The sequence below is a fragment of the Eriocheir sinensis genome, chromosome 44 (genome assembly GCF_024679095.1).
Source record: "Eriocheir sinensis breed Jianghai 21 chromosome 44, ASM2467909v1, whole genome shotgun sequence".
Lineage (NCBI taxonomy): Eukaryota > Metazoa > Arthropoda > Malacostraca > Decapoda > Varunidae > Eriocheir > Eriocheir sinensis.
The window spans coordinates 2,485,192-2,512,004 of NC_066552.1; the positions used below are offsets into that span (position 1 = coordinate 2,485,192).

General features: G+C 42.2%; 1 protein-coding gene across 4 annotated transcripts in view; it reads right to left on the minus strand.

The window, feature by feature from the left end:
* Nucleotides 1-552: 552 nt before the first annotated feature.
* Nucleotides 553-26,813, minus strand: part of LOC126980279 (uncharacterized) — a 53,574-nt gene continuing 27,313 nt past the window's right edge. For all 4 annotated transcript variants that reach the window (XM_050829980.1, XM_050829979.1, XM_050829981.1 and 1 more), the window contains exons 3-8: nt 19,680-19,806; nt 9,920-10,128; nt 8,986-9,121; nt 8,068-8,204; nt 6,728-6,947; nt 553-2,348 (exon numbers count right to left, since the gene is read on the minus strand). In XM_050829980.1, the coding sequence (XP_050685937.1) occupies nt 2,257-2,348; nt 6,728-6,947; nt 8,068-8,204; nt 8,986-9,121; nt 9,920-10,128; nt 19,680-19,806 (921 nt within the window). In that variant the 3' untranslated portion in view covers nt 553-2,256. The remainder of the gene's footprint in view (nt 2,349-6,727; nt 6,948-8,067; nt 8,205-8,985; nt 9,122-9,919; nt 10,129-19,679; nt 19,807-26,813) is intronic.

Here is a 26,813-nt window from a genome sequence, read left to right on the forward strand (position 1 = left end):
TATTATGTCAAAGAGGAAGAGGAGAGGAGTTTTAAGAGGACTGGAATTTCCCCTTTTTTTCCTCTTTTTTTTTGAGTGGGGGAAGGAGGAGGAGGAGGAGTGGACTGGTTAGAGATGGAGAGAAGAGGAGGAGGTAGGGTAAGGAAGGGAGAGGTAAGGGAAGGGAAGAGGAGGGAGAGGGGAAAGGGGAGAGAAAGAGGGTAGGAAAGGAAAGGGAAGGGAGAGGAAAAAGGGTAGGGGAGGAGGAAAGAGGAAGGAGGTAGGGGAAGGAATGGAGGGGAGAGAAGGGAGAGGTAAAGGAAGGGAAGAGGAGGGAGAGGGGAAAGGGGAGAGAAAGGGGGTAGGAAAGGGAAGGGAGAGGAAAAAGGGTAGGGGGAAGAGGAAAGAGGAAGGAGGTAGGGGAAGGAAGGGAGGGGAGAGAAGGAAGAGGTAAGGGAAGGGAAGAGGAGGGGGAGGAAGAGGGTAGGAAAGGAAAGGGAAGGGAGAGGAAGAGAAGGACTAAAGTTTGGGGCAAGTTCGTGGTTTGAGGGTAAGATTATTTTTATAGTATACTTTTTGTGACGCATTTTTTTATTTGGCAAGGCAATAATAAGCGGGCTAATGATTACGCTGGAAAAGAGAAGGGAAAGGAAAAAAAATGAGTTAAAAATATATATACAAAAAAAACAGGGTTGGTGTGTGGGTTTAATTAGCATATCCATCGTGTGTGTATGTATGTGTGTACGTATGAGTCTGTGTTTGTATGTATGTATATGAGTGCACGGTTATACATATTAAACCTAGTATTATGACACCTTACCTTACAGAATAATATCCATCATCATCATCATCATCGGTAACTACCATGTATATATATATATATAATAATAATAATGAGTACAATGTCCGATAGTCCGCCTACACGCACGACACCTCTACGCTGTGTTTAATTAGGGAGTCATCGTACACCTGACGTGGCCGCACCTGTATTAAGGGTCCTATGGGTATACGTTCATGTGTTGGGCCAGGTAAAGGTATGTATTATTAGTGTGTCATTCGCGTATACTCGTGTGAAAGGGAAAGTGTTTTGATCCGTATTTTAAAAGGGAAAGTGAAGGGGCATATGACAAAAGCTACCTGTATTTTTAAAGGGAAAGTGAAGGACATATGACATAATCTACCTGTCTAGTCTTCAGGTGTTATTATATCATGTGTTGGGCCAGGTAAAGGTGTATAGCATTTGTATACTCGTGTGAAAGAGAGTGTTTTGATCTGTATTTTAAAAGGGAAAGTGAAAGGCATATGACACAATCTACCTGCTTAGTCCTCAGGTGTAATAAGAGTGTGTGTCCGGTACAGGTAAAGGTGTGTGTCGCTCGTGTATACTCATGTGAAAGGGAAAGTGTTTTGATCCGTATTTTAAAAGGGAAAGTGAAGGGCATATGAAAAAATCTACCTGGCTAGTCTTCAGGTGGAATAAGATTGTTTGTTCGGTACAGGTAAAGGTGTGTGTCGCTCGTGTATACTCGTGTGAAAGGGAAAGTGTTTTGATTCGCGTCTTGAAAGGGAAAGCGATAGGACAATTTACATATAAACTACTACGATAAGTGTTGACATTACTCCTTTGTCGTCTTGTGGTCGTCCCGGTAATGTTGTACATCGTCCGTCTTGAGATAGGTGGAAAGTGAAGTATTTTGATCTGTATTTTTAAAGGGCAAGTTAAAGGGACAAAAGACAGATAAATGACTTCGCTAGGGGGGTTTAATTAAGTCCCCAGTCGTTATTATAATCATGTGTTAGTCCCAGTAAAGTTGTAAGTAAGTTCTCCATCTATACTTGTCTAAAAGGTTATAAGTATTGTGCTTGTAGTTCTGTAAGATGTAGTTAATTAAAGGGGAGTGAGGGGGCCTAATTTTCACAGGAGTATATACGAGTTTGTGACATGTGTTTACTCAACCCCCCCCCCCTCCCCCCCTTAAAAATAAACAGCTGACCTTCACAAGAGTATACATGAAATAAAAAGGAAACATCTGACTTTTAGAGGAGTATAAGCTGTGATTGACATACATAAAAAAAAAATTTAAAAAAAACTGGCTTCCACACGAGTATACACGATTTCCCACACACACAAACTACCAAAAACAAACACACAAAAAAGCAGTCCATCCATCCATCAATCTACAGGTAAGTCAGGGGGAGGGAGGGACAGGTGTAGGTGTCGACGGGCCCGCAGGTAACGCGTCCCCGGGTGAGCAAGACAGGTGTGCAGCCTCATTATCATCTGGCGGCGGCGAGCAGGTGTGTGAGGCAGGTGAGAAGCAGCGCCGGCAGCAGCAGCAGCGCGGGGAAGGCGGGGCTGGGGCCGGAGCCTGGGGGGAAGAAAGGGGAAGTGGGGGAGAATTAAGCGGCTATTACACTGGGCAAATTTTCCGTGGATCTTCCGTCAAACCACGATTTCCGCTGGCGTGGTTCTCATGTTTCCGTGGTTTTCTGACGTGTCCACGATCTTCCAAAGCTACGGTAGATTTCACCGAAAGACGACGGTATTACTCACCATCAGCAGCAGCAGCAATAACAAGAAACAAATGAGAACCACGCCAGCGGAAATCGTGGTTTGACTGGAGATCCACGGAAAATTTGCCCAGTGTAATAGCCCCTTTAGGGAAGCGATCAGTATGCCAGATTTCATTGTTTGTATTTTTAAGTGAGAGGGAGGCAATCATTTAGCTAGTTCGTATTTTTTGCAAGTTTTTTCTTATTATTTTATTTATATTTCCTAAGACAACCCCTTTTTTGTGTATCTCAGGAAGGGGAAATTTAAGGTTATTCGATCAGTTTGTTTGTTTTTTCTTCGTGATTTTTTTTCTCATATATATATATATATATATATATATATATATATATATATATATATATATATATATATATATATATATATATATATATATATATATATATATCAGGGTTGGCGGTTTAAACCAAATGGTTTAAACCATGGTTTAAACCAATAAAAAAACAGTGGTTTAAACCAAATAAAAAACTTTTTTTTTTTTTTAGTGTGTATCTTTGTTAGTTTCATCAGTATTGTGGTTTTAACTATGTGTAAGATTTTAATTATGCACTGCAGGGTTGGCGGTTTAAACCAGGGGTGTCAAACTCAAAACCCTTCGAGGGCCAATTCATACTCTGAAGTGCCGTCATGGGTCCAACAAGGGTAGAAAATACATTGACAAGATTGAAGTTACCGTGATACCGCGGGCCATGAGTTTGACACCCCTGGTTTAAACCAAAAACCCATCAATCATACTCACTTTTCTATACACTATTTGCTCTGTTTCTGTAATTAAGTATGTTCAGTATACAGTATGTATCAATTTAAATTACATGGTAGTTCAGCGTACGCGTATCTATATATTTTCGGCGTTATGAGGTCTGACACGAGAAGGATTTAGCGCGTCATCTTATCCTCCCACTCACCCTCACATCACCTTCGCTGTATGGCACTGTTCAAGCACTGGAATGGTAGACACACGCACACGTTGCATTATTGCAACACTTCTAAGACTTGCACATCTTTCAAATGCGTATTATCTTAGCCTTTTCTTGGGAGTTACAAGCCAAGACCCCTTACATGGGACCAGTTTTCACGCCAAACTTGCGCGTCCCTCACAGCGGCCTCCCTCACTCTAGCTTAGTTAAAACACAATTTTGGTCTTTCATATCTTGTTTCCAATCAAGCACTGTCCACTCCCTCCACATTCCACACCATCGCATCACCGACGCCCCTGTAACTAATGTGTGCAGCAGTAGATTACAAGGATGCAGAGGAGTTCTTTGAATCAGAAGCCGACGCCTATCAGCACATTTTAAAGATTTCTGGCTCCCTTTCTTTGATGCCGCACTGTGAGGGGAGAATACGTTACGAACGGCTTTATTTACTCCTAAAATCACGTTAAAATGGCTTCTCAGGGTCTTTATAAGCACATAAAAATGTGATGCCACAACGTTTCCGCCATATTCGTCAATGCCTCCGAGGAACGCGCCACAAATACTTCCAAGTTTTTGCGACTCAGCCTGTACTGCGGGTCAGGAACGGATCCTAGCACACTCTGATACTTAAGTCCACTTGGAAGACACAACAACACAGCTGGGATAGCGTAAGTCCTCGTAAAGTAGCGTACAATCCTGGGCACTGCTGGGCAGCGGAGGCCACTTTCTCCTTTCCCGCACAGACCCGCAGACTAGTAACCGAACACGAACAATACGCGTTCTGCGGTGATCAGGAACTTTAGGTCCTGAAACGGTACATAGAGGAACGGTACCCTCATCTGATGTGTATAATGCTTTTTCTGATGTTTTATTCACTAGATATGTTATAGAATCTGGTCAACGTCTTTGACTTCCAGCACCTTACTATGAATATAAATGAAATAATATTAAAAACACCCCTGAATATACCAAAAATTATGCCAAATGAGGTTAGGCATAAAACTAAATTTCCAGTACGCCAACCAGGCCTGGAATATACCAAATTGGCATAATTATGCCAAACCTGGCAACCCTGGTGGGAAGGGAAAGAGTGACTCACGATTCTAGTCATTCAGAGCTGCGAGCTGCGGTCGGGAGCAAGGTGCAAAGTGATAGTGTTGTGTAGTGTATTACTGTAGCAGCGAGGTATAGTGTAACTAGGTATTGTAGGGGGGCATCGTGAATACAGTCATCACCGGAGGGGGGGGACTGTCCTGGAAGCTGTATGGTAATCGTCGCCTGAATAATTGCCAGGACCACTATTCTAATGATTTTCAGTCCTAGTGACTCTATTCTCATTAATAACTCAGAATAAGTATTATTTAGATTCTAGCACAGTAGATATTAGATGCATGCTGTCCATGTTGCATGGTGACACTGGCGTCTGTGGACTGTAAATTGTACATACGTACAGTCTGTGTATGCTAAGGCGGCCATTGTTGTTCTGAGTCATCATAACAGCGCCCCTAACTCTGGGGAGCGCGATGCAGCGGCAGTATGCGGTGCGGGATATAGCCAGGAAAGCCCCCCCCTCTCCCTCTCCCTCTCCCTCTCTCTCTCTTTCTCTCTCTTATAACTGTTTTTGTAGCGTGCAACTGGAAAATTAGAAGAGGTCTTTCATTACTCTATATATATATATATATATATATATATATATATATATATATATATATATATATATATATATATATATATATATATATATATATATATATATATATATATATATATATATATATATATATATATATATATATATATATATATATATATATATATATATATATATATATATATATATATATATATATATATATATATATATATATATATATATATATATATATATATATATATATATATATATATATATATATATATATATATATATATATATATATATATATATATATATATATATATATATATATATATATATATATATATATATATATATATATATATATATATATATTCATTAGTTCGACTTGATATGTTTTTTTAATTTTAGTTTTTATTTCTTAATGTATTCCTATTTACCTAACGCAGTCTTTTTTTGTATTTCAGAGGGAAGAGAAGGGAAGGAAAGAGAAAAGTTAGGTAAGTCGGTCAGTTTGTTTGTACTTTGTTTTTATTTGTCAACTGATTTTTTTTCTATCGTCTTATTATTATTGTATACTTAGAACTTAACGTAACCTTTTTTTATGTGCCTCAGGGGAGAGAGGGAAAGAAAGGTGAGTGATTCCGTATTTAGTTATTTTTTCTCATTCTTGATCTGGCGTTATTTTTAACTTATTTATGCATATATTCGTACTAACACAACCCTGTGCGTATATAGAGACGACTTTTCAACATTACATCATCATTATTTTGTCGTAAGCAATGTCGTATTATATTAAGTGGCAATTCTAGTACAGTCAAGTGACCCCTTAATGCCATCCAGCTAAGTAACCCCTTGATGGCGAGAAAGAAAACCGGAACACGGGCGGCGGGTGGTGACTGGTGGTGGCTTTTTCCCGTTGTCTTGCAGTTACCAAGTTCAAAAGGGCAGTTAGCATGAAGAAGGTATTCGCAGACGCTTCCGCCGCTCACAGTACTTCTTTCCTTAGCCCGAAAAGGAGATTAATCGCGTTTTTATGAGTGTTGTTTGACGGTCACGTTACAGGAGCTACGTCAAACCACCACCAGACTCATAAAGCTACCCATGCAAATGCCTACAAAAGCCTTATCAAGTGTGGGTGTGTGAGTGAGCCCGGAAACGTTTAAGAATTATGCTCTATCATTTTTCTTACAATGGAGGAAACAAACAGCTCAAGGGCAAAAACAAGAAGAAAACAGAAAAACCCGCTGTGCACTTCTATAGTCACTTCTTGAGTCACACATCACGACAACCACTATAAATAAAATTCGCCTGCGTCACTATCGGGCTGTCCAAGAGGCCCCTCAAGAGACCCTATCGGCACTACAGGCAACACCTAAAAAAATAATAAATAAAAGCAAATAGTAAAGAGCGGTCAAAGGGAAGATGAAGAAACACAAACAGCAACCCTCCCGAAATTGACCTCTCTTTCGGCCACCTCTTTAGATTCTTTTTGTGAGCAGCGAGTAGCGGGCTTTTTTATTTTTTTATTATTGTTTACTTTTTTGTGTGCCCTTGAGCTGCCTCCTTTGTTGTAAAAAAACAAAAACAAAAAAACAGAACCTCAACACCGCGACTTACCAGTGTTCAAAAGAGACAGCGGGGCGGAACCAGAGTGTCCATGCACCTCAACGTTCACCTCCACCTTGGTCGACACCGTGAGCACCTTGGCCTGACACACGACCTTCACGATGGGGGAGTGGCGGCTTCCGAGGGGACGTTCCAGGACTGCCGAGGTGTGGTATAGGCCGGGCATACTCCCCTCTCGTATAGGCAGTGTGGTCATCCTCCCTGATTCAGTCTAAGGGGCGTAAAGGGAGAAAGGAAGAGGTAGGGTGGCTATATGATGGTGGTAAGGGTTGTAGGGGAGAGAAAGGAAGGGAGTGTGAGGGGAAACTTTTGAGTGACATGAAAGTAAAGGAAGAAAGGAAAGAGAGAGAAAGAATGTGAGTGAAAGAAAAAGAAGAAACAGAAAGAAAAGGCTGAAAAACGATGGTGTTAAGGGTTGTAAAGGGAGAGAAAGGGAGGGAGTGTGAGGGGGAGCTTTAGGATGACATGAAAGTAAAGGAAGAAAGGAAAGAGAGAGAAAGAATGAGAGTGAAAGAAAAAGAAGAAACAGAAAGAAAAGACTAAAAAACGATGGTGGTAAGGGTTGTAAAGGGAGAGAAAGGGAGGGAGTGCGAGGGGGAGCTTTAGCATGACATGAAAGTAAAGGAAAAAAGGAAAGAGAGAGAAAGAATGAGAGTGAAAGAAAAAAAAGAAGCAACAAGAAAAGGCGAAAAAGGACGAAAAAAAACAACCCCAAAAATGAAGAAAACCGAAGAAAAACTGAAACCAAACAACACAAAAGAAGAAAAAAAGGAAGACAGACACGAACAATGAGGCAAAGAAATAAAGAAAGAAAACAAAAGAAGACAAAAAAAATGAGGAACGCAGCAAAAAAGAAAAAAAATCATAAAACGAACCAAAAAGAAAAAAAATCAAGAAAAATAAAGACAAAAAAAGAAGCCAGGTAATTAGACGGAAGAAGAAATAAAAGGAAAAAAATAAATCAGGCGAAAGAAGAAACAAGAAAAGACAAAAAAAATAAAGAAAGAAAAGCAGCAAAAATAAACCAAAAAAAATCATTCCACAAAAAAACAGAAAGAAAAAATAAATAAAACCGGAAAACAGACGAAAAGAAAAAGAAAAAAAGGAAAAAAAGACAAATAACAAGAAACAAGGAAAACAGGCGGTAGAAAATTGATCCAGACAACAGAAAAAAAGGAAAGAAATAAAGAAAAAAAAAGGAAGGAAAGAACCAAAGAAAATAAAAAAAATCGAAGCAAAAAAACAAACAAACAAAAAATCAAGCAAAAACACGAAGAAAAAAACAAAACAAAAATCCAGGTAATTAAACACAGGTGCGACAGGTGACTCACGGTGATGGGCTCGGTGTTCATGTAGAAGGTGAGGAGGGCGGGGGGGCGTGTGTCCTTGGCGGTACAGATCACATTCATGGTCTCCCCCACGCGGTAGCTGTTACGTAGTCCGCTCAGGGTGGGGGCCTCGGGCAGGGCTGTGGGGGGAGGGAAAGAAATGGGGGTTGAAAAAGGTGATGGGAGGGGAATAGGGAGAGATGGTAGAGAAGGGAAGGGGAAGAGAGGAAAGGAGAAATGGGGGTTTGAAAAGGTGATGGGAGGGAATGGTAGAGAGGGGAGGGGAAGAAGCGAAAGGGAGTGGAGAAAAATAGTTACGGAGAGGGGCGGAGAAATGGGGGATTGAAAAGGTGATGGGAAAGGGAAAAGGGGAGGAATGGTAGAGAAGGGGAGGAGAAGAGAGGAAAGGAATGGAAAAAGATGGGTTACGGAGAGGGGCGGAGAAATGGGGGGTTTAAAAAGGTGATGGGAAAGGGAAAAGGGGAGGAATGGTAGAAAAGGGGAGGGGAAGAGAGGAAAGGGAATAGAGGAAGATGGCTGCGGAGAAATGGGGAAGAGGATATATGGAGTTGAGAGAGAGAAAGTGGTAGAAATAGAGGAGGGAGAGGGGAAAGATAGAGAGGAACAGAAAGGGATGATGAGAAAGTGGGAAGAAGGTAGAGAGGGAGAGAAGAGAAAGAGAGGATGAGGGAAGAGGAAAGAGAGGAAGAGGAAAGAGAGGAAGAGGGAAAAGAGAGAGTGAGAGGAGAGAGAAACACCTCCTTCTCCTCCTTATTTTCCTCTTCCTCCTCCTCCTCTTATTTCTATTCCCATTCTTCCTTAACCAAAACCTTACCTTCTCTTCCTACAACAAAATTACTATTACCACTACTACTACTACTTCTACTACTACTACTACTACTACTACTACTACATACTCACCCACGACAGTCAGGTTACTCGAAGCGAAGGAGGACTCGAAGTAGGGACTCTCGCTCATGACCTCACACCTGTAGACGCCCTCAGACTCCAGCTGTAACCCCCTCAGGCTGACCACACGCTCGTCCGACTTGTTCAGCTGTGGGGAGGAAAGGGGAGTGAAAGGGGAGAAGGGGAACAGACAGGTGGGGATGTAAGGTAAAGGTAGAGGTTGATGGATAGAAAGGGAAGAGAGGAAAGGGAGTTGGAGGGGAGAAAGATTGAATAACAGAGAGAAGGGTTAAGAAGGGAAGGGAGGAAAGGGAAGTGGAGGGGAGAAAGATTGAATAACAGAGAGAAGGGTTTAAGAAAGGGAGGGAAAGAAAGCGATAGAAATAGAGGATGGGAAAGAGGAAGGGATGGTAGAGATGGGTAGAAGAGGGAGAAAGGAAGAGGAAAGGGAGGGAGAAGAATGGCGTGCAAGAGAGGGGTATAAGGAGGAAGGGAAGAGGGAAAGAAGGGGGTAGAAAATGGTTATGGGAATGGGTAGGAGAGAGTAGAGAGGAGTAGAAGAGGGGAAGGACCCATCACCACCCATCACCAACACCCATAACCCCAAACAACCTTCCCATCACCTACCCATTCCTCTCCACTCCTTCCCTTCCCCCCATCACCAGTCAACCCATGTAACTTCCCTATCATCTACTGCCCTCTCACACCCCTTTCCTGACCCATCACCAGCACCCATCACCGCAAACAACCTCCCCATCAACACCCATTACCTCCTACCTCCCCTTTCCTTCCCCCATCACCAGTCAATCCATACCACCCCCCTATCATCTACTACCCTCTATTACCCATTCCTAACCCATCAACCAATACCCATCACCACAAACAACCTCCCCATCACCACCATTCATCACCCCCATCACCACCCACCCCCCATCACCCCACTCACCTCCACGCTCACACCCCTTATGTCATGATCCACCTTCACTTGCGGTTTGTTCTTGGGCACGAAGCTGTAGAACTGTTCCTCGTCCTTGTACCAGCGCACGGAGTAGAAGCCTCGGTCGCCGGCACTCCAGACGCACTCCAACTTTGCCGGCCGTCCCTGCACTCCGGGATTTGGTACCTTGACGCTGTGTACCTGAACGCCGCTAACACCTGTGGGGGAGAGAGAGTGAGAGTGAAATAGAGGGAGGTTAATGTTTTTTTTTTTTTTTACAGCAAAGGAGACAGCTCATGGGCACACAAAAAGGTAAACAATAATATATAAAAAAGCCCGCTACTCGCTGCTCACAAAAAGAATCCAAAGAGGTGGCCGAAAGAGAGGAAATAGTTAGAAGGGAAAGAATGAACAGAAGAGGTATGAGGAAAAAGAATTAATAGTAAAGGGGAGACAAGGAAATGACTGATAAATTAAAGGGAAAGGAGAGAAAGGAAGAATGGGAAAGGATGAAGGAAAAGAGAGAAAAGGAGGAAAGGAAGAAGAGAAAGAAAGAAAGAAGGAATATATCTTTGGAAGCTTGTTAAGGAGAGAAAGAGGGAAAGAAAGAAAAGAGAAGGGGAAAGAAGGAACAGAAGAGGGAAGAAAAGAAAAAAAATTAAAGGGGAGAGAAGGAAATGGCTGATAAATTAAAGGGAAAGGAGAGAAAAGGGAAGAGAAATAAAGAGAAAGAAAAGGTGAAAGAGAGAAAAGGAAAGGGAAGAGATGAGGAAAAGAGAAGTAAAGAGAATAAAGAGAAATGGAAAGGAAGGGAGAGGAGGAAAAGAAGGAAAGGAGGAAGTAAAGAAGAAGCAGATGAAATTGTGATAACTTAAAGGGTATAGAAGGAAAGGCAAGAGAGAGAGAAAAAACATGATAAAAGAGGGAAAAATAAGAAAAAACGCTAGAAATAAGAAAATAAAAGAAAATAAACAGAAAAAAGAAGATAGTGTCATTTAGAAAGGTTAATTAAAAGACCACTCACACTTGATCAGAAGAAGAAGAAGAAGAAGACTAGAGGTAAAGAAGAACTAAAAGAAGGAAATAATTAAAGGAGAAGAAGAAGAAAGAAGAGCAGGAAACAAATAAAAAGTAAAAGAAAGGAGGAGGAGGAGGAGGAGGAAAGAGTGGAGAGAAAAGAGAGAAAGGACAGAATGATGAAGAGAAGTAATTAGAGGAAAGAAAGAAAGAGTTGAGAAGAGAAAGAGAAGAAGAGAAGGAAGAAAGTTTGAGATGTGGAAGGAAAAGAAGAGGAGAGGAAAGAGAGAAACGAAAAGGAAGAAAAAAGAAAGACAAGTGAATTAATATAAAGGAGAAGAGAGAGATAAAGACAAAAATGAAGGAAGAGAGCTAACGTGGCAGCCATACACAAAAAAGGAAAGAAGACAGATCCTCGTAACTTCAGGCCAATCTCTCTCCTGTCCGTCCTTGGCAAAACCTTTGAATCTATTCTTGCCAAGAGGATCTCAGGCTTCTTCAACACACACCACATTCTCAGCGACAGACAGTATGGCTTCCGCTCCAACAGGTCTGCCAACGACATCCTCCTCAGCATGTCCTCTGCTTGGCAGCATAACCTCGACAGAGGACGCGACACTTTCGTCATCGCCCTGGACATCGCGGGAGCGTTTGATAGTGTGGCACTCCGGACTCATCTCCAAACTCCAGAGTGCGGGTGTTAGTGGCAGGCTCCTCCATCTCCTTCACGACTACCTCGAGGACAGATCGCTCAGTGTAGTGGTGAACGGTCACACCTCGGGGGAGTATCCTATTAATGCTGGCGTCCCACAGGGTAGTGTCCTTGGACCACTTTTGTGGAATGTGTATTTTAATGATCTTCTCCACCTCATACCTGAAGCAAACGCCTACGCGGATGACTGCACCCTCACATTCCCTTGCGACGGTACAGATCACTGTGCAACCGTCGCCCTTATCAACCAGGTTCTACAGACCGTCTCATCGTGGGGACATCGTTGGCAGGTTGACCTGGCACACGACAAGACACAGGTCATGCTGGTCTCAAGGCGACGCTGCCCCCCAGCCATCCCCACTCCCCCCATAATCCTACAAGGGAAGGTGCTGCCCTTGCAACAGTCAATCACTGTCCTCGGCGTGGAGGCGAACAACAGCCTGTCCTTCACCAGCCACGTCAGGAAGACTGCATCCAAGGCAGCAGGACGGCTGAACTGTGTCAGGCGTGTCTCCCGCCTCCTTGATGCGAAGGGAGTGTCGAACCTTTATGCTGCCCAGGTTCGCTCCCTCATGGAATGCGCGCCTGACATGGTCATCCTGCCCTCCATCATACCGCGCCCAACGGCTCATCTCTCAAAGGGACACCCCAAACCAGCAGCAACCCACTCCACGACATCCTCTTCAGCAGAGGCGAGACGTGGCTGGCCTGTGTACCATCTACAAGGTACACATGCAGGCTGCTCCGCACCTCGCAACTCTCCGGCAACAGTGGGCAACACCACCCCCACACCCCCACCCCCACACACACACACACACACACCCACACGCCACCAGGGTCGCTCTGTCGAGGGAACACCAGCTCACCGTGCCCTTCGCCAGAACGGAGACTTTCCTGAGCTCATTCGTGCCCCGATATACTAGACTCTGGAACTGCCTGACAAGACACACTCACATTCACACATCCACTACACTCCACACTTTTAAAAAAGAAGTGAACACCTGGCTATTGTCTAATGTACACCACTAACTGTATCACTGTACTGTCCACTATCCTGTAACACAACTACAGATAGCTATTCGGAACCTTACCGCTAACTTTTAGTTGTATGATGCCAATTCCATGTACCACCTTAGGTAATCATGCTTAGTAAATAAAAAAAATAAAAAAAGAGTGAAGGAAGAGAGAAAGAAAAGGAGGAAAGGAAGAAGAGAAGGAAAGAAAGAGGGAAAGAAAGGGAAGAAAAGAAGGGAAAAGAAGGAACAGAAGAGGGAAGAGGGAAAAAAGGAAGCAAAGGGGAGAGAAGGAAATGATTGATAAATTAAAGGGAAAGGAGAGAAAAGGGACGAGAGGAAAGAGAAATAAAGAGAAATAACAGGAGGAAAAGAGAGAAGGAGAGGGAATAGATGAGGAAAAAGAGGAACACGAAACGAAAGGAGGAAGAGATGAAACTGTGATAACTTAAAGGGAATAGGAGGAAAGGGGAGAAGTAAAAAAAACCCATGATAAAAGAAAGAAAAAATAAGAAGAAAAAAAACGAAAAAAGAAAAGAAAATAAACAGAGAAAGAAAGAGAGACAAGAAGGAAACTGATGTGTGGGAATAAGGAAAAGAGGAGGGAATAATTTTAAAGAAGAGAGGAAGAAGGAAAAAAAGGAAAAAAAAAAGAAAAAGAGGAAGCTGCCAGTCACAAAAAAAACAGAGAGAGAGAGAGAGAGAGAGAGAGAGAGAGAGAGAGAGAGAGAGAGAGAGAGAGAGAGAGAGAGAGAGAGAGAGAGAGAGAGAGAGAGAGAGAGAGAGAGAGAGAGAGAGAGAGAGAGAGAGAGAGAGAGAGAGAGAGAGTAAATGAGAAACGGAAACACTACCAAAGAAGAATCACTCCTCTTCTTCTTCCTCCTACTCCTCTATTTCTCTTTCCCCTAATTCTCATCCTTCTATTCTCTTCATTCTCCTTCTTTATTCCTCCTTCTTTATTCCTTCTATTCCTTTTCTTTATTTATTCTTCCTCCTCCTCTTCCTATCCTCCTCCTCTTCCTCCTTTATTTCTCTTCTCCTCTTCCTCCTTAGTTCTCTTCCTTCTCCTCAATTCCCCCTTCTACTGCTCTTCTTCCTGTATTCTCTCTCCTCTTTCTCCTTTTCTTCTCCTTCTTTATTTTTCCTTCTATTCCTCTTCTTTCTCCGTTCTTCCTCCTCCTCATCCTTTATTACACTTCTTCCTCCTATTCCTCCTTCTCTTCCTTCTCTTCTCCTTGTCTCTTCTTCTTTCTCAGCCTTCTATTCTTCTCCTTCTTTTCTATTCCTTCTCTTCTCCTTCCTCCTATTCTTCCTACATTTCTTCCTCTTCTTCCTCCTCCTCCTATTCTACTCCATCTTTATTCTCTTACTCCTTCACTTCATCCTTTTATCTTCCTCCTCTTTCTATCCTTCTGTCCTCCTCCTCCTCCTCCTCTTCACCTTCTCATTAATTTGTGAAGGCTTCAGTCGCATACACTCGCGTCACAATGGGATTGGATCTCTTAATCACTGTATCCCGGAGGCCCCGATCCCTTCCTCGATACCCTGAGTGTTTGTTAAGTCCGGGATTGCTGGCGTACTGGGGGGGGGGGAAGGGGGGGAGGGGGGCAGAGAGAGATGGATTGGAAAAGGGAGGGGGATTGAAGGGAGGGATTGGAAAAAAGGGAGTGTGTGTGATGGAGGGGAAGGGGAGGAAAGGAGAGAAAAAAAAGGGAAGGGTTATAGAGTGGTATATGAGAGAGAGAGAGAGAGAGAGAGAGAGAGAGAGAGAGAGAGAGAGAGAGAGAGAGAGAGAGAGAGAGAGAGAGAGAGAGAGAGAGAGAGAGAGAGAGAGAGAGAGAGAGAGAGAGAGAGAGAGAGAGAGAGAGAGAGAGAGAGAGAGAGAGAGGGAAGGGAAGGACGAAGGAAAAGAGGGGTGAAGGGAGATGTGTGAAGGGAAAGGGGAGGAGAGAGAAAGAGAAAGGGAGAAAGAAGAGGAGCTAAAAAAACTGGGGGTCGACAGGGGAAGGAAAAGGGTAGGAAGGGGAAGGAAAGGGGAGGTATAGAGAAGGAGAGGAATGATTGAGGGAAATGGGAAGGGAAAGGGGAAGAGAAAGGGAAGGAAAGGGAAGGGGAGAAAAAGGGAAGTATCGGGAAGGGAGAGAGAAAGGAAGAAGAGGAATGATTGAGGGAAGGAAGAGAAGAGGAGGAGGAGGAGGAGGAGGAGAGAGGGGAGGGGAGGAAGGAAGGAGAGGAAAGGAAAGGGAAGGGGAGGAAAAGGGAAGGATAGGAAAGGGAGAGAGAAAGGAAGGAGAGGAATGATTGAAGGAAGGGAGAGAAGAGGAGGAGGAAGAGAGAGGGGAAGGGAGGAAGGAAGGAGAGAAAGGAGGAAGGAGAAGGAAGGAATTGGAAGGGGAGGAAAAGGGAAGGATAGGGAAGGGAGAGAGAAAGGAAGAAGAGGAATGATTGAGAGAAGGAAGAGAAGAGGAGGAGGAGGAGGAGGAGGAGGAGGAGGAGGAGGAGGAGGAGGAGGAGGAGAGAGGGGAGGGGAGGAAGGAGGAAGGAGAGGAAAGGAAAGGGAAAGGGAGGAAAAGGGAAGGATAGGAAAGGGAGAGAGAAAGGAAGGAGAGGAATGATTGAAGGAAGGGAGAGAAGAGGAGGAGGAGGAGAGAGGGGAAGGGAGGAAGGAAGGAGAGAAAGGAGGAAGGAGAAGGAAGGAATTGGAAGGGGAGGAAAAGGGAAAGATAGGGAAGGGAGAGAGAAAGGAAGGAGAGGAATGATTGAGGGAAGGAAGAGAAGAGGAGGAGTAGGAGGAGGAGGAGGAAAGGGAGGAGGAAGGAAAGGAAGGATAGGAGGAGGAGGAGGAGGAGGAGAGGAAGGAAGGAGGAGAGAGGGAAGGAGAGGAAGGAGAGGAAGGAAAGGAAGGGAGGAAAAGGAAGGATAGGGAAGGGAGAGAGAAAGGAAGGAGAGGAATGATTGAGGAAGGAGAAGAGGAGAGGAGAGAGGAGGGAGAGGAGGAGAGAGAAGGAGGAAGGAGAGGGAAGGAAAGGGAAGGGGAGGAAAAGGGAAGGATAGGGAAGGGAGAGAGAAAGGAAGGAGAGGAATGATTGAGGGAAGGGAGAGAAGAGGAGGAGTAGGAGGAGGAGGAGGAGAGAGAGGAATGGAGGAAGGAAGGAGAGGGAAGGAAAGGGAAGGGGAGGAAAAGGGAAGGATAGGGAAGGGAGAGAGAAAGGAAGAAGAGGAATGATTGAAGGGAGGGAGAGAAGAGGAGGAGGAGGAGGAGGAGAGAGGAGAAGGGAGGAAGGAAGGAGAGGGAAGGAAAGGGAAGGGGAGGAAAAGGGAAAGATAGGGAAGGGAGAGAGAAAGGACGAAGAGGAATGATTGAGGGAAGGAAGAGAAGAGGAGGAGTAGGAGGAGGAGAGAGGGGAAGGGAGGAAGGAAGGAGAGGGAAGGAAAGGGAAGGGGAGGAAAAGGGAAGGATAGGGAAGGGAGAGAGAAAGGAAGGAGAGGAATGATTGAGGGAAGGGAGAGAAGAGGAGGAGGAGGAGGGGGAGAGAGGGGAATGGAGGAAGGAAGGAGAGGGAAGGAAAGGGAAGGGGAGGAAAAGGGAAGGATAGGGAAGGGAGAGAGAAAGGAAGGAGAGGAATGATTGAAGGAAGGGAGAGGAGGAGGAGGAGGAGAGAGGGGAAGGGAGGAAGGATTAACACACACACACACACACACACACACACACACACACACACACACACACACACACACACACACACACACACACACACACAACCCCCTCCCACCCCCCCCACACACTCAACCCCCCGCCCCCCCCCCACACACACACCCCCCCACCCACCCCCCACACACACACACACACACACACACACACACACACACACACACACACACACACACACACACACACACACAGACTCATCATTATTCAGAAGTTTCGTAATCATTAAAAGGACCATTCATATTTCGCCTCCAAATAAAAATAAAAAGTTAAAAAGAGAAAAATAATAGACAAAAAAAGTTAAGCCGCTTCAAACCGAGTGTCCAAAACAACATGAGGACGAATAAGCCAGTTGTTGTTATGAAGGGAATTGGTTGTTAGGAAATACAAGATAGAGTTACGAAATTGAAGATAGAGTAAACAAGGGGAAGATGATTGAAGGAGGAGGAAGAGGAAGATGAAGAGAAGGAGGAAGGAGAAGAAAGGAAGAAGCAGACAGTTGTTACGAATGATGAAAAATGATATAGAAAAAACAGGATGGATGAAAATAATGAAAGAGAGAGAGTAAGCAAAAGAGAGAGAAGGAATTTGTTTGAAAAAGAAGAAAGATAAAGAAAGAAACAAAGCAGTATAGAAAGAAAGAAGAATGGAAAGAAGGAAATCAGAAAGGAAGAAAAATAAAACAGGAAATTGAGAAGAGAAAATGACAAACCAAAACAAAAATAAATAAAAGAGAACTCAAAACAATCAAATAAAAAAAAATGAAACCACAAATTTCAAGGAGTAAAAGAATCATGGAAAAAAACAGGAGGAAAAGAGCTGGAAAAAGGAAGGAAAGGAAAAGGAAGAAAAGAAAGGATAAAAAAACAAGAAAAATAAAAGAACAGTAAAAGAAGGAAAAGAAAGAAAATATATAGAAAAGAAAAGGAAAGGGAAGAGGAGAGAGAAAAAATGAGAGAGAGAGAGAGAGAGAGAGAGAGAGAGAGAGAGAGAGAGAGAGAGAGAGAGAGAGAGAGAGAGAGAGAGAGAGAGAGAGAGAGAGAGAGAGAGAGAGAGAGAGAGAGAGAGAGAGAGAGAGAGAGAGAGAGAGAGAACGAAAAAAAGAACGAGAGAAAGGAGGGAACGAGAGAGGAAGGAAAGAAATCGAAGAGGTGCAAATCTTGGTCGTGGAGGTAAACAAAGATTTCTGACAGAGAATTATTGGAAGGAGGAACACACAGCCTTCCCGGGGACTTGTTTGGACGTGTGCCGGCTGGGGGTGGGGGGCTGGGGAGGGGACAGTGGGAGGCTGGGGAAGGGACTGGGAGCTACGAAGGGTCTGAGAATGAGGTTGGGGATTTCTGGGGACATAGGAATCGTGTAGGATGGATTTAGGGACTTAGTTGGACTTGTCTTGGGCTGGGGGAAGGGCCTGGGGTATGCTCTGGGAGGCTGGGGAGGGGACTGGGGTATGCTCTGGGAGGCTGGGGAAGGGACTGGGGTATGCTCTGGGAGGCTGGGGAGGGGACTGGGGTATGCTCTGGGAGGCTGGGGAAGGCTCTGGGGGCTGTGAAGGATCTAAGAATGAGGTTGGGGATGTCTGGGGACATAGGAGTCTTGTAGGATGGATTTAGGGACTTATTTGGACTTGTTTTGGGGCTTGGGAAATTTGGGTAAGTCTTGGGGGAGGGACTGAGGACTGTTGATGACTTATAAAAACCTGGGAACTGTGGAAGGCTTGGGGAAGAGCTTGAGAGGAGAGTTCAGAAGGGGCAAGATGATTTTAGTATAGAAATTGGGACTTAGCATTAACTTGTCTTGGTCTGGGATCTACTGGGGAAGTCTGGGGAAGGAACCCGGAACTGCAAGAGGCATTTTCGGGTCTGAGGAAGAGGTTCGAAATTTTAGAAAGCACAAGAAAGACTTTTAGAATAGAACTGAGGAGTTAACTGAACTTTCCTTAGGTTGGGAAAAGCTTAGGGAAGGGACTGGGGAATTCTAGGTGATTTAGAGACTTGGGAAAGGGGGTGAAGGATTAAGGGACCATAAGAAGACTTTTAGAAGGGATTGGGGATTTGGGTGAACGTGTATTTGGGTGGGAACTGATAGGGAGTTTTGAGAATGAAATGGGGACTGCTTGGTAAAGGATTGGGGACTTTTAAGGATATGAGAGAGGAATTGAGGACTTATTGGGACAAAAAGGACTAGGGGATAGCTTTTTTTTCTTTTTTCTTTCTCTTTTTCTCGTCCTCATTCTCTTCTCTCTTCTTATTATTCCTTCTCTTTTCTCTCTACATCTTTCTCTTCTTCTTTCTCTTCTTCTCTCCTTACATTCTACCCTGACAACCACCACCACCACCACCACCAGTACCACCACCACCACCTTCCTCTTCACCTTCCAATTGGTTACCTGAAGCATTCTCTCACCTGTATTTATTAGGGGAAGGAAAACACGTGCAGGTAAGCATATGAGAGAGAGAGAGAGAGAGAGAGAGAGAGAGAGAGAGAGAGAGAGAGAGAGAGAGAGAGAGAGAGAGAGAGAGAGAGAGAGAGAGAGAGAGAGAGAGAGAGAGAGAGAGAGAGAGAGAGAGAGAACGCTGAAAGGGAGGGTTGGAGTTTAATTTGTGATTCGGATTACTAATATCGGTTTCTTAAATGAGATCGAGTATCAAGAAAAGGCCTTTGAGAGGGAAGATTACGAAAGGAGGAGGAGGAGGAGGAGGAGGAGGAGGACAGTTAATAAAGGAAAAAAAAGAGCTATTGAAGTGAAATAAAAAGAGGAAAAATAAGAAGACAAAAAAAGGCAAATTGGAAAAGAAGAAGAAAAATTAAGGAAGAAAAAACAATAGGAAAAATAAACAAAAGAGGAAAAGAAGAAAAAATGAAGAGAAAAAACAGTAGGAAAAAAATAGGAAAAGAAAAAGAAAAATTAAGGAAGAAAACAACAGCAGGAAAAATAAACAAAACAAAATAAAAAGAGGAAAACAAGAAAAAAAATAAAGAAAAAAAACAGTAGAAAAAGAAGAAAGGAAAAATAGGCAAAGAAGAGGAGAAATTAAGGAAGAAAAAAAAGTTGGAAAAAAAAATTAAGGAAGGAAAAGTAGGAGAAAAGAACACACACACACACACACACACACACACACACACACACACACACACACACACACACACACACACACACACACACACACACACACACACACACACACACGAACACACACCTCATTAAAATCACAAAGCATAATCCAACATCGTATATCGTTTTCTCTCTCTCTCTCTCTCTCTCTCTCTCTCTCTCTCTCTCTCTCTCTCTCTCTCTCTCTCTCTCATTTTACTTACCTTTCATCATACTCATTGTGGAGAGAACGAGGAGGAGGAGGAGGAGGAGGCGCTGAGGTGGGGAGGAGGAGGAGGAGGAGGAGGGGATGCTGTGATCTGTGGTTGCGTATTTCATTTCTCCCGTCATCTGTTTGGAGGGAAAAAAAAACGTATTAGAAAAGGAAGAAGAATAATAAAAAGAAGAAGAAGAAGAGAAGTAGAAGATTTATACGTAAGAAATAAAGCAAAAAAAATGAAGAAGAAACATAAATAGATATAGAAAAAGACAAAGGAAGTGAGATACAGGAAAAAAAGAGGAATTATAAAGAAGAAGAAGAAGAAGATAAGTAGAAGATTTATAGGAAAGAAATAAAACAAAAAATGAAGAAGAAACAGAAATGGATATAGAAAAAGAAGACAAAGGAAGAGATATACAGGAAAGAAAGAAAAAGGAATGATAAAGTAGAAGAAGAAGAAAAAGAAGAGAAAAGGAGGAGAAGGCTTAAACAAAATAAATAAGACAGAATAATGAAAAAGAAAAGGAAATTAAAATAGAAAAAGAAGAAAAGAAAAGTGAAATACAGGAGGTAAAGAAAAATGATAAAGAAGAAAAAGAAGAAAAAAGAAGAAAAAGAAGAAAACAAAAAAAGAAGAGAACATTATTTGCAAAAGACAGACAGAAACATTCGTGTGTGTGTGTGTGTGTGTGTGTGTGTGTGTGTGTGTGTGTGTGTGTGTGTGTACGTAAAAAAAATTAGCCTTCTCGAGTGTGTACGAATTGAATTTTTGAAACATTTGTTCTTTTCGAGGAAGTCAAAGTTTCTCTCTCTCTCTCTCTCTCTCTCATTTATTTTTATTCCTTTTCTGTCTCCTCTCCTTTATTCCTTCTCTCTTTTTCTCTCTTTATTTTCTCTTCTTCTCTCTCCTTTATTTCCTGTTCTCTCTTTCTCTCTTTTTCGTAACATTAAGAGAAAGGGGAATAAGATAAGTAAGGAGAGGAAGAGAGAGAGAGAGAGAGAGAGAGAGAGAGAGAGAGAGAGAGAGAGAGAGAGAGAGAGAGAGAGAGAGAGAGAGAGAGAGAGAGAGAGAGAGAGAGAGAGAATGAAGAGAAATGAGAGAGTAATTTCTTGATAAAAAGGATGAATGGAGAAACTGATGGAATAAAATATAAAAAAAGAAAACCATTAAAGAAAAAGAAAAGAAAGGGTGATAAATGAGAGAGAGAGAGAGAGAGAGAGAGAGAGAGAGAGAGAGAGAGAGAGAGAGAGAGAGAGAGAGAGGACCATATGTAAATAAAGAAAGAATTGTATTATCTCTCTCTCTCTCTCTCTCTCTCTCTCTCTCTCTCTCTCTCTCATCTATTTTGCTTCTCTTTCTTCCTCTTTTCTTTATCTCCTTCCCTCCCTTCCCTCCTTTCCTCTTAATGTTACGAAAAAGGGAAATATGAAAAGAGAAAATAAAGAAGAGAAAGTAAAAAGAGAAAGAGGAGAAAGAAGAGAGAAAAGTAGAGAGAAAAAGAGGAAAAAAAGAGAATATGGGAAAAAATAAATGCAATAAAGAAGAAAGAAGAAAATAATGAGAGAGAGAGAGAGAGAGAGAGAGAGAGAGAGAGAGAGAGAGAGAGAGAGAGAGAGAGAGAGAGAGAGAGAGATATAACCAGCAGGAAAAGTGGACTAACTCTTCCCTACACACACACACACACACACACACACACACACACACACACACACACACACACATACGCACACACAAACTGGACTGATGCCAACTGACAGTAAAAAAAAAAAAAAAAAAAAAAAAAAAAGAGAGACCATTTTGACCCCCCTCCCTCCCCCCTTTCTCCCCCCCTTCCTCTCCTTTCCCTCCCCCTCCCCTTCCCCCCACAGAAATACCTTGAGTTAGGGTGAAAAATAGGGAAAAAATGTTAGGGAAAATATGTTAGGGAAAAAAATGTTAGGGAAAAAATGTTAGGAAAAAATATTAGGGAAAAGATGTTAGGGAGAAAACGTCTGGTCAAAAGTTTAAGGGTCTATGTTATTTTAGGTTCATTATTATTATTATTATTATTATTATTATTATTATTATTATTATTATTATTATTATTATTATTATTATTATTGTTATTATTACCATTATTATTATCAGTGATTCATAAAGGCCTTTCCTAACGTCTTCCATCTTTCTCTTTCATCCTCTTTTTCTATTTGATTTGTTATTTATCTTCTATTTTACTTCTTCCTTTCTTTCATTCATTTCTTTCTTTTCTTTCTTTCTTTCTTCCTTTCCTTTCCTTCACCTTTTTTACTTTTCCTTCCTTTCCTGTCCTTATTATCTTCCTTCTTTTCTTTTTTTCCTTCCTTCCTTTCCTGTCCTTCATTTCTTTTCCATTCCTTCCTTATCTATCCATCGTTTCCTCCCCTTTCCTTATTTCCTTCTTCCTTCCTCCTTCTCTCCCTCCCTACCTTCTTTCCCTTTCTTCCTCCCTCCCTCTTTCCTCCTTCTTCCTTCCTTCATTCACCAACACAAAATCATTAAAAAAATAAAAAATAAAGATCACGAAAACTAACGAACCAAAACGAAAACGAAATAAACGAAGAAAACTTTGCGAATTTGAAACGCCTCCTTCGGGTCGTCGGTAGTTAAGGAGGAGGAGGAAGAGGAGGAGGAGGAGGAGGAGACACATGACACATATAAACTTGGAACGAGCCAGCACGCGAGGCATTTAACAGCCATCGAAGTCACTGGTCATTTAATCAGTTGAGTGCCCCGCCTTCCTTCCTTCCTTCCTTCACTTCACTTCACTTCACCTCACTTCACTTCACTTCACCTCGCTTCACTTCACTTCCTTCACTTAACTTCCCTTCACTTCATTTCATTTCCTTCCTTCGGTCCTTCCTTCCTTCACTTCACTTCACTTCCTTCCTTCCTTCCTTCCTTCACTTCACTTCGCTTCACTTCACTTCCTTCACTTAACTTCCCTTCACATCATTTCATTTCCTTCCTTACTTCCTTCCTTCCTTCACTTCACATCACTTCACTTCACTTTACTTCACTTCACCTCGCTACACTTCACTTCCTTCACTTAACTTCCCTTCACTTCATTTCATTTCCTTCCTTCGGTCCTTCCTTCCTTCCTTCACTTCACTTCACTTCCTTCCTTCCTTCCTTCCTTCACTTCGCTTCACTTCACTTCCTTCACTTAACTTCACTTCATATCACTTCCCTTCCCTTCCTTCTTTCGGGCCTTCCTTCCTTCCTTCACTTCACTTCACTTCACTTCACTTCACTTCACTTCACTTCCTACATTCATTATTTTCCTTCCTTCCTTCCTTCACTTCACTTCACTTCACTTCCTTCTTTCGGTCCTTCCTTCCTTCCTTCCTTCCTTCTTTCCTTCCTTTCTTCACTTCACTTCACTTCACTTCTTTTTTTCGGTCTTTCCTTTCCTTCTTTGCTTTTCTCTTCCTTCTTTGCTTCTCTCTTCCTTCTTTTCCTTCCTTCCTTCCTTCAGCTAATTTTTCCTTTTCATTTTTTTATCTTCCTTCCCTTTCTCCATTTCTCCTGTTTTATGCTTCATCTTTTTGTTTCCTTCTCCCCTTCCTTTTCCCCCTTCATTTTCTTCATTTTTTTCATCTTTACCCTCTTCATTTTCTTCCTTCTTCCTTTCCTTCTTTTCTTTCCTCTCTTTCTTCATTTTATTTTATCTATCATTCCCTTCTTTTTTTGCTTCTTATTTCTTTTGCTTCACTTCCTTCTCTTTCATTCTCTCTTAATTCATTCCTTCCTTCCTTCCTTCCTTCCTTCCCTTTCTCCCGTCCTTCTTTTCATTCCTTCTCTTCCTTCATTCCCTACATTTTCCGTTTTTCTTCCCCTTCTTTCCTTTCATCGTCTCTGTCTTTTTCCCTTCATTCTCTTCAATCTCCCTTTCCTTCCCTTCTTTCCTTCCTTCGTTATCTGCTTCTTCTCTTCCCTTCTTCATTTCTCCATTCCCTCCTTCCTTCCTTCCCTCCCTCGCTTCCTTCCACACTTCCTCCTCCTCCTCCTCCTCCTCCTCCTCCTCTTCCTTCTCTTCTTCGCTGCATTTTCCCTTCCTTCCTTCCTCCCTTGAGGACATCAGTGTATCATAAAGTTGCTTCAGAATCGTAAACGAGGTTGATTTTCGTCTCGTTTTTTTCTTATTTTCTTATGTGGTATTTTTTTTTTTTTTTACCTTTTAGTGTTTTTTTTCTTCTTTTTTCTTAGTGTTCCTTTTCGCTCTCTTTTTTATTACTGTTTTTTCTCTCGTTTTTTTTTTCCTCTTATTTTCCGTATTTTCTTTTTTTTTCTTCCTTTTTAGTTATTTTCTTTCGTTATTCCTTTCTTGTTTCTCCTTTTCTTCCTTTTTTTCCTTTCCTTCCTTCGTTTACTCCTTTTCCTTTTCCTCTTTTTCCTCCTCCTCCTCCTCCTTTATTCTGTTTCTCCTTTATTCTTCTTCACCTTTTCTTTCCTTTCTTCCTTCCTTTTTTCCTTCTTCCAATCACCATCTATTTTCTCCTTTCTTCCTTTCTTCCTCCTTTCTCTCTTCTCTTCTAACCTTACACCCTTTTACCTTTCCTCCTCCTCCTCCTCCTCCTCCTCCTCCTCCTTTACTTCTGTCCCCCGTCTCTTCCTTCCTCATTCCCTCCTCCTCTCTTATTTATTTATCCGACTCTTCTTTTGCTTCATTTCACTTCCCTCCTTTCCTCTTTTCTCTCCTTCTCTTCCTCCTTCTTCTTCTTCCTTCTTCCATCTTTTTTTATTCTCTATTTATTTCGTTTCTTTCCTTTATTTTCTTTTGTGGTACTGTTTATTTGTGTTTCTTTCTCTTATTTCCTTCCTTCCTTCCTTCCTTCCTTCCTTCTTCTCTCCTAAACTCACACATTCCTTCTCCTTACTCTCTCTCCTTCTCTCCATTTCTTCTCTCCATTTCTTCTCTCCTTTCCTCCTCTTTACCTCCTCCTTGATGTTGTGTTTCTCTCTCTCTCTCTCTCTCTCTCTCTCTCTCTCTCTCTCTCTCTCTCTCTCTCTCTCTCTCTCTCTCTCTCTCTCTCACACACACACACACACACACACACATGCACCCACACCCACCTGTCTAGTTAATTAAAAAATGTTTACCTGTAATTTGCAAGCGACAGGTGTGTGAAAGTATATAAATTCTCTCTCTCTCTCTCTCTCTCTCTCTCTCTCTCTCTCTCTCTCTCTCTCTCTCTCGCTCTCTCTCTCTCGCCCACGGCCTGACAAAAGATTTATCTTTGAGCGCTGAGGCTGAAAATAGAGAGAGAGAGAGAGAGAGAGAGAGAGAGAGAGAGAGAGAGAGAGAGAGAGAGAGAGATGTGTGTGCAATATGAAACAATTTTAGGAGTAATGTTCGCGGCCCGGCCAAGAACGAGGGACAATTAAGATTTAAACGGGGCGACGCCGTGAGAATTTGGCGCCGGAATGGCCGAAAAAAATTTTATCCCACCTCGTTGTAGTCCGCTTTTTTTTATATATATTTTTTTGATAGACATAAATAGAGACAGAGAGGGAGACAAAGAGGAAAATGAAAGAAAGATAAAGGACGCGATAACAGATAAACAAATTGACAAAGAGAAAGAAGAGAAGAAGAAGAGAGAGGAAGAGAAAGGACGAGATAACAGATAAACAATTAGACAAAGAGGAAGAAGAGAAGGAGAAGAGAGAGGAAGAGAAAGGAAGAGATAACAGATAAACAAATTGACAAAGAGAAAGAAGAGAAGGAGAAGAGAGAGGAAGAGAAAGGAAGAGATAACAGATAAACAATTAGACAAAGAGGAAGAAGAGAAGGAGAAGAGAGAGGAAGAGAAAGGACGAGATAACAGATAAACAATTAGACAAAGAGGAAGAAGAGAAGGAGAAGAGAGAGGAAGAGAAAGGAAGAGATAAGATAAACAATTCGACAAAGAGGAAGAAGAGAAGAAGAAGAGAGGAAGAGAAAGGACGAGATAACAGATAAACAAATTGACAAAGAGAAAGAAGAGAAGGAGAAGAGAGAGGAAGAGAAAGGACGAGATAACAGATAAACAAATTGACAAAGAGAAAGAAGAGAAGGAGAAGAGAGAGGAAGAGAAAGGACGAGATAACAGATAAACAATTAGACAAAGAGGAAGAAGAGAAGGAGAAGAGAGAGGAAGAGAAAGGACGAGATAAGATAAACAATTCGACAAAGAGGAAGAAGAGAAGGAGAAGAGAGAGGAAGAGAAAGGAAGAGATAACAGATAAACAATTAGACAAAGAGAAAGAAGAGAAGGAGAAGAGAGAGGAAGAGAAAGGAAGAGATAACAGATAAACAAATTGACAAAGAGAAAGAAGAGAAGGAGAAGAGAGAGGAAGAGAAAGGACGAGATAACAGATAAACAATTAGACAAAGAGGAAGAAGAGAAGGAGAAGAGAGAGGAAGAGAAAGGACGAGATAAGATAAACAATTCGACAAAGAGGAAGAAGAGAAGAAGAAGAGAGGAAGAGAAGTGAGTGAAAATTTGGCGCGGGAATGGCTGAAAAAAATATATTCCACCTCGTTTTGCGTCTATTTTTATATATATTTTTTTTTGATAGACATAAATAGACACAGAGAGGGAGGCAACGAGGAAAATGAAAGGAAGATAAAGGACGGGATAACAGATAAACAAATTGACAAAAAGGAAGAAGAGAAGGAGAAGAGAGAGGAAGAGAAAGGACGAGACATAGATGGATACAGAAGGGGTCAAAAAAAAAAAAGGAAGGATGAAAACAAAGGTAGAGAAAGGAAGAAGGAGAAGGATGGAGAGATAGACGGTCAGAAAGAAAGAAGGGAAGGAGAAAAAGAGAAAGGAAAAGAAAGGAGGAGGCAGAAAGAGAGATAAACAGACGTAGAGAAAGGAAGAAACAGGGAGGAAAAGAAAGAAAGGAAGAAAGAAAGAAAGAAAGGAAAGACAGGCAGAAAAAGAAAGAAAGAAAGAAAGATAGATAGAAAAATAGATAGATAGATAGATAGATTGATAGATAAATAGACAGATAGATAGATAGATAGAAAAGAAAGAAAGAAACGGCAGAAAAAACAAGAGTAAGAAAGAAATATTGAAAAAGAGAGAGAGAGAGAGAGAGAGAGAGAGAGAGAGAGAGAGAGAGAGAGAGAGA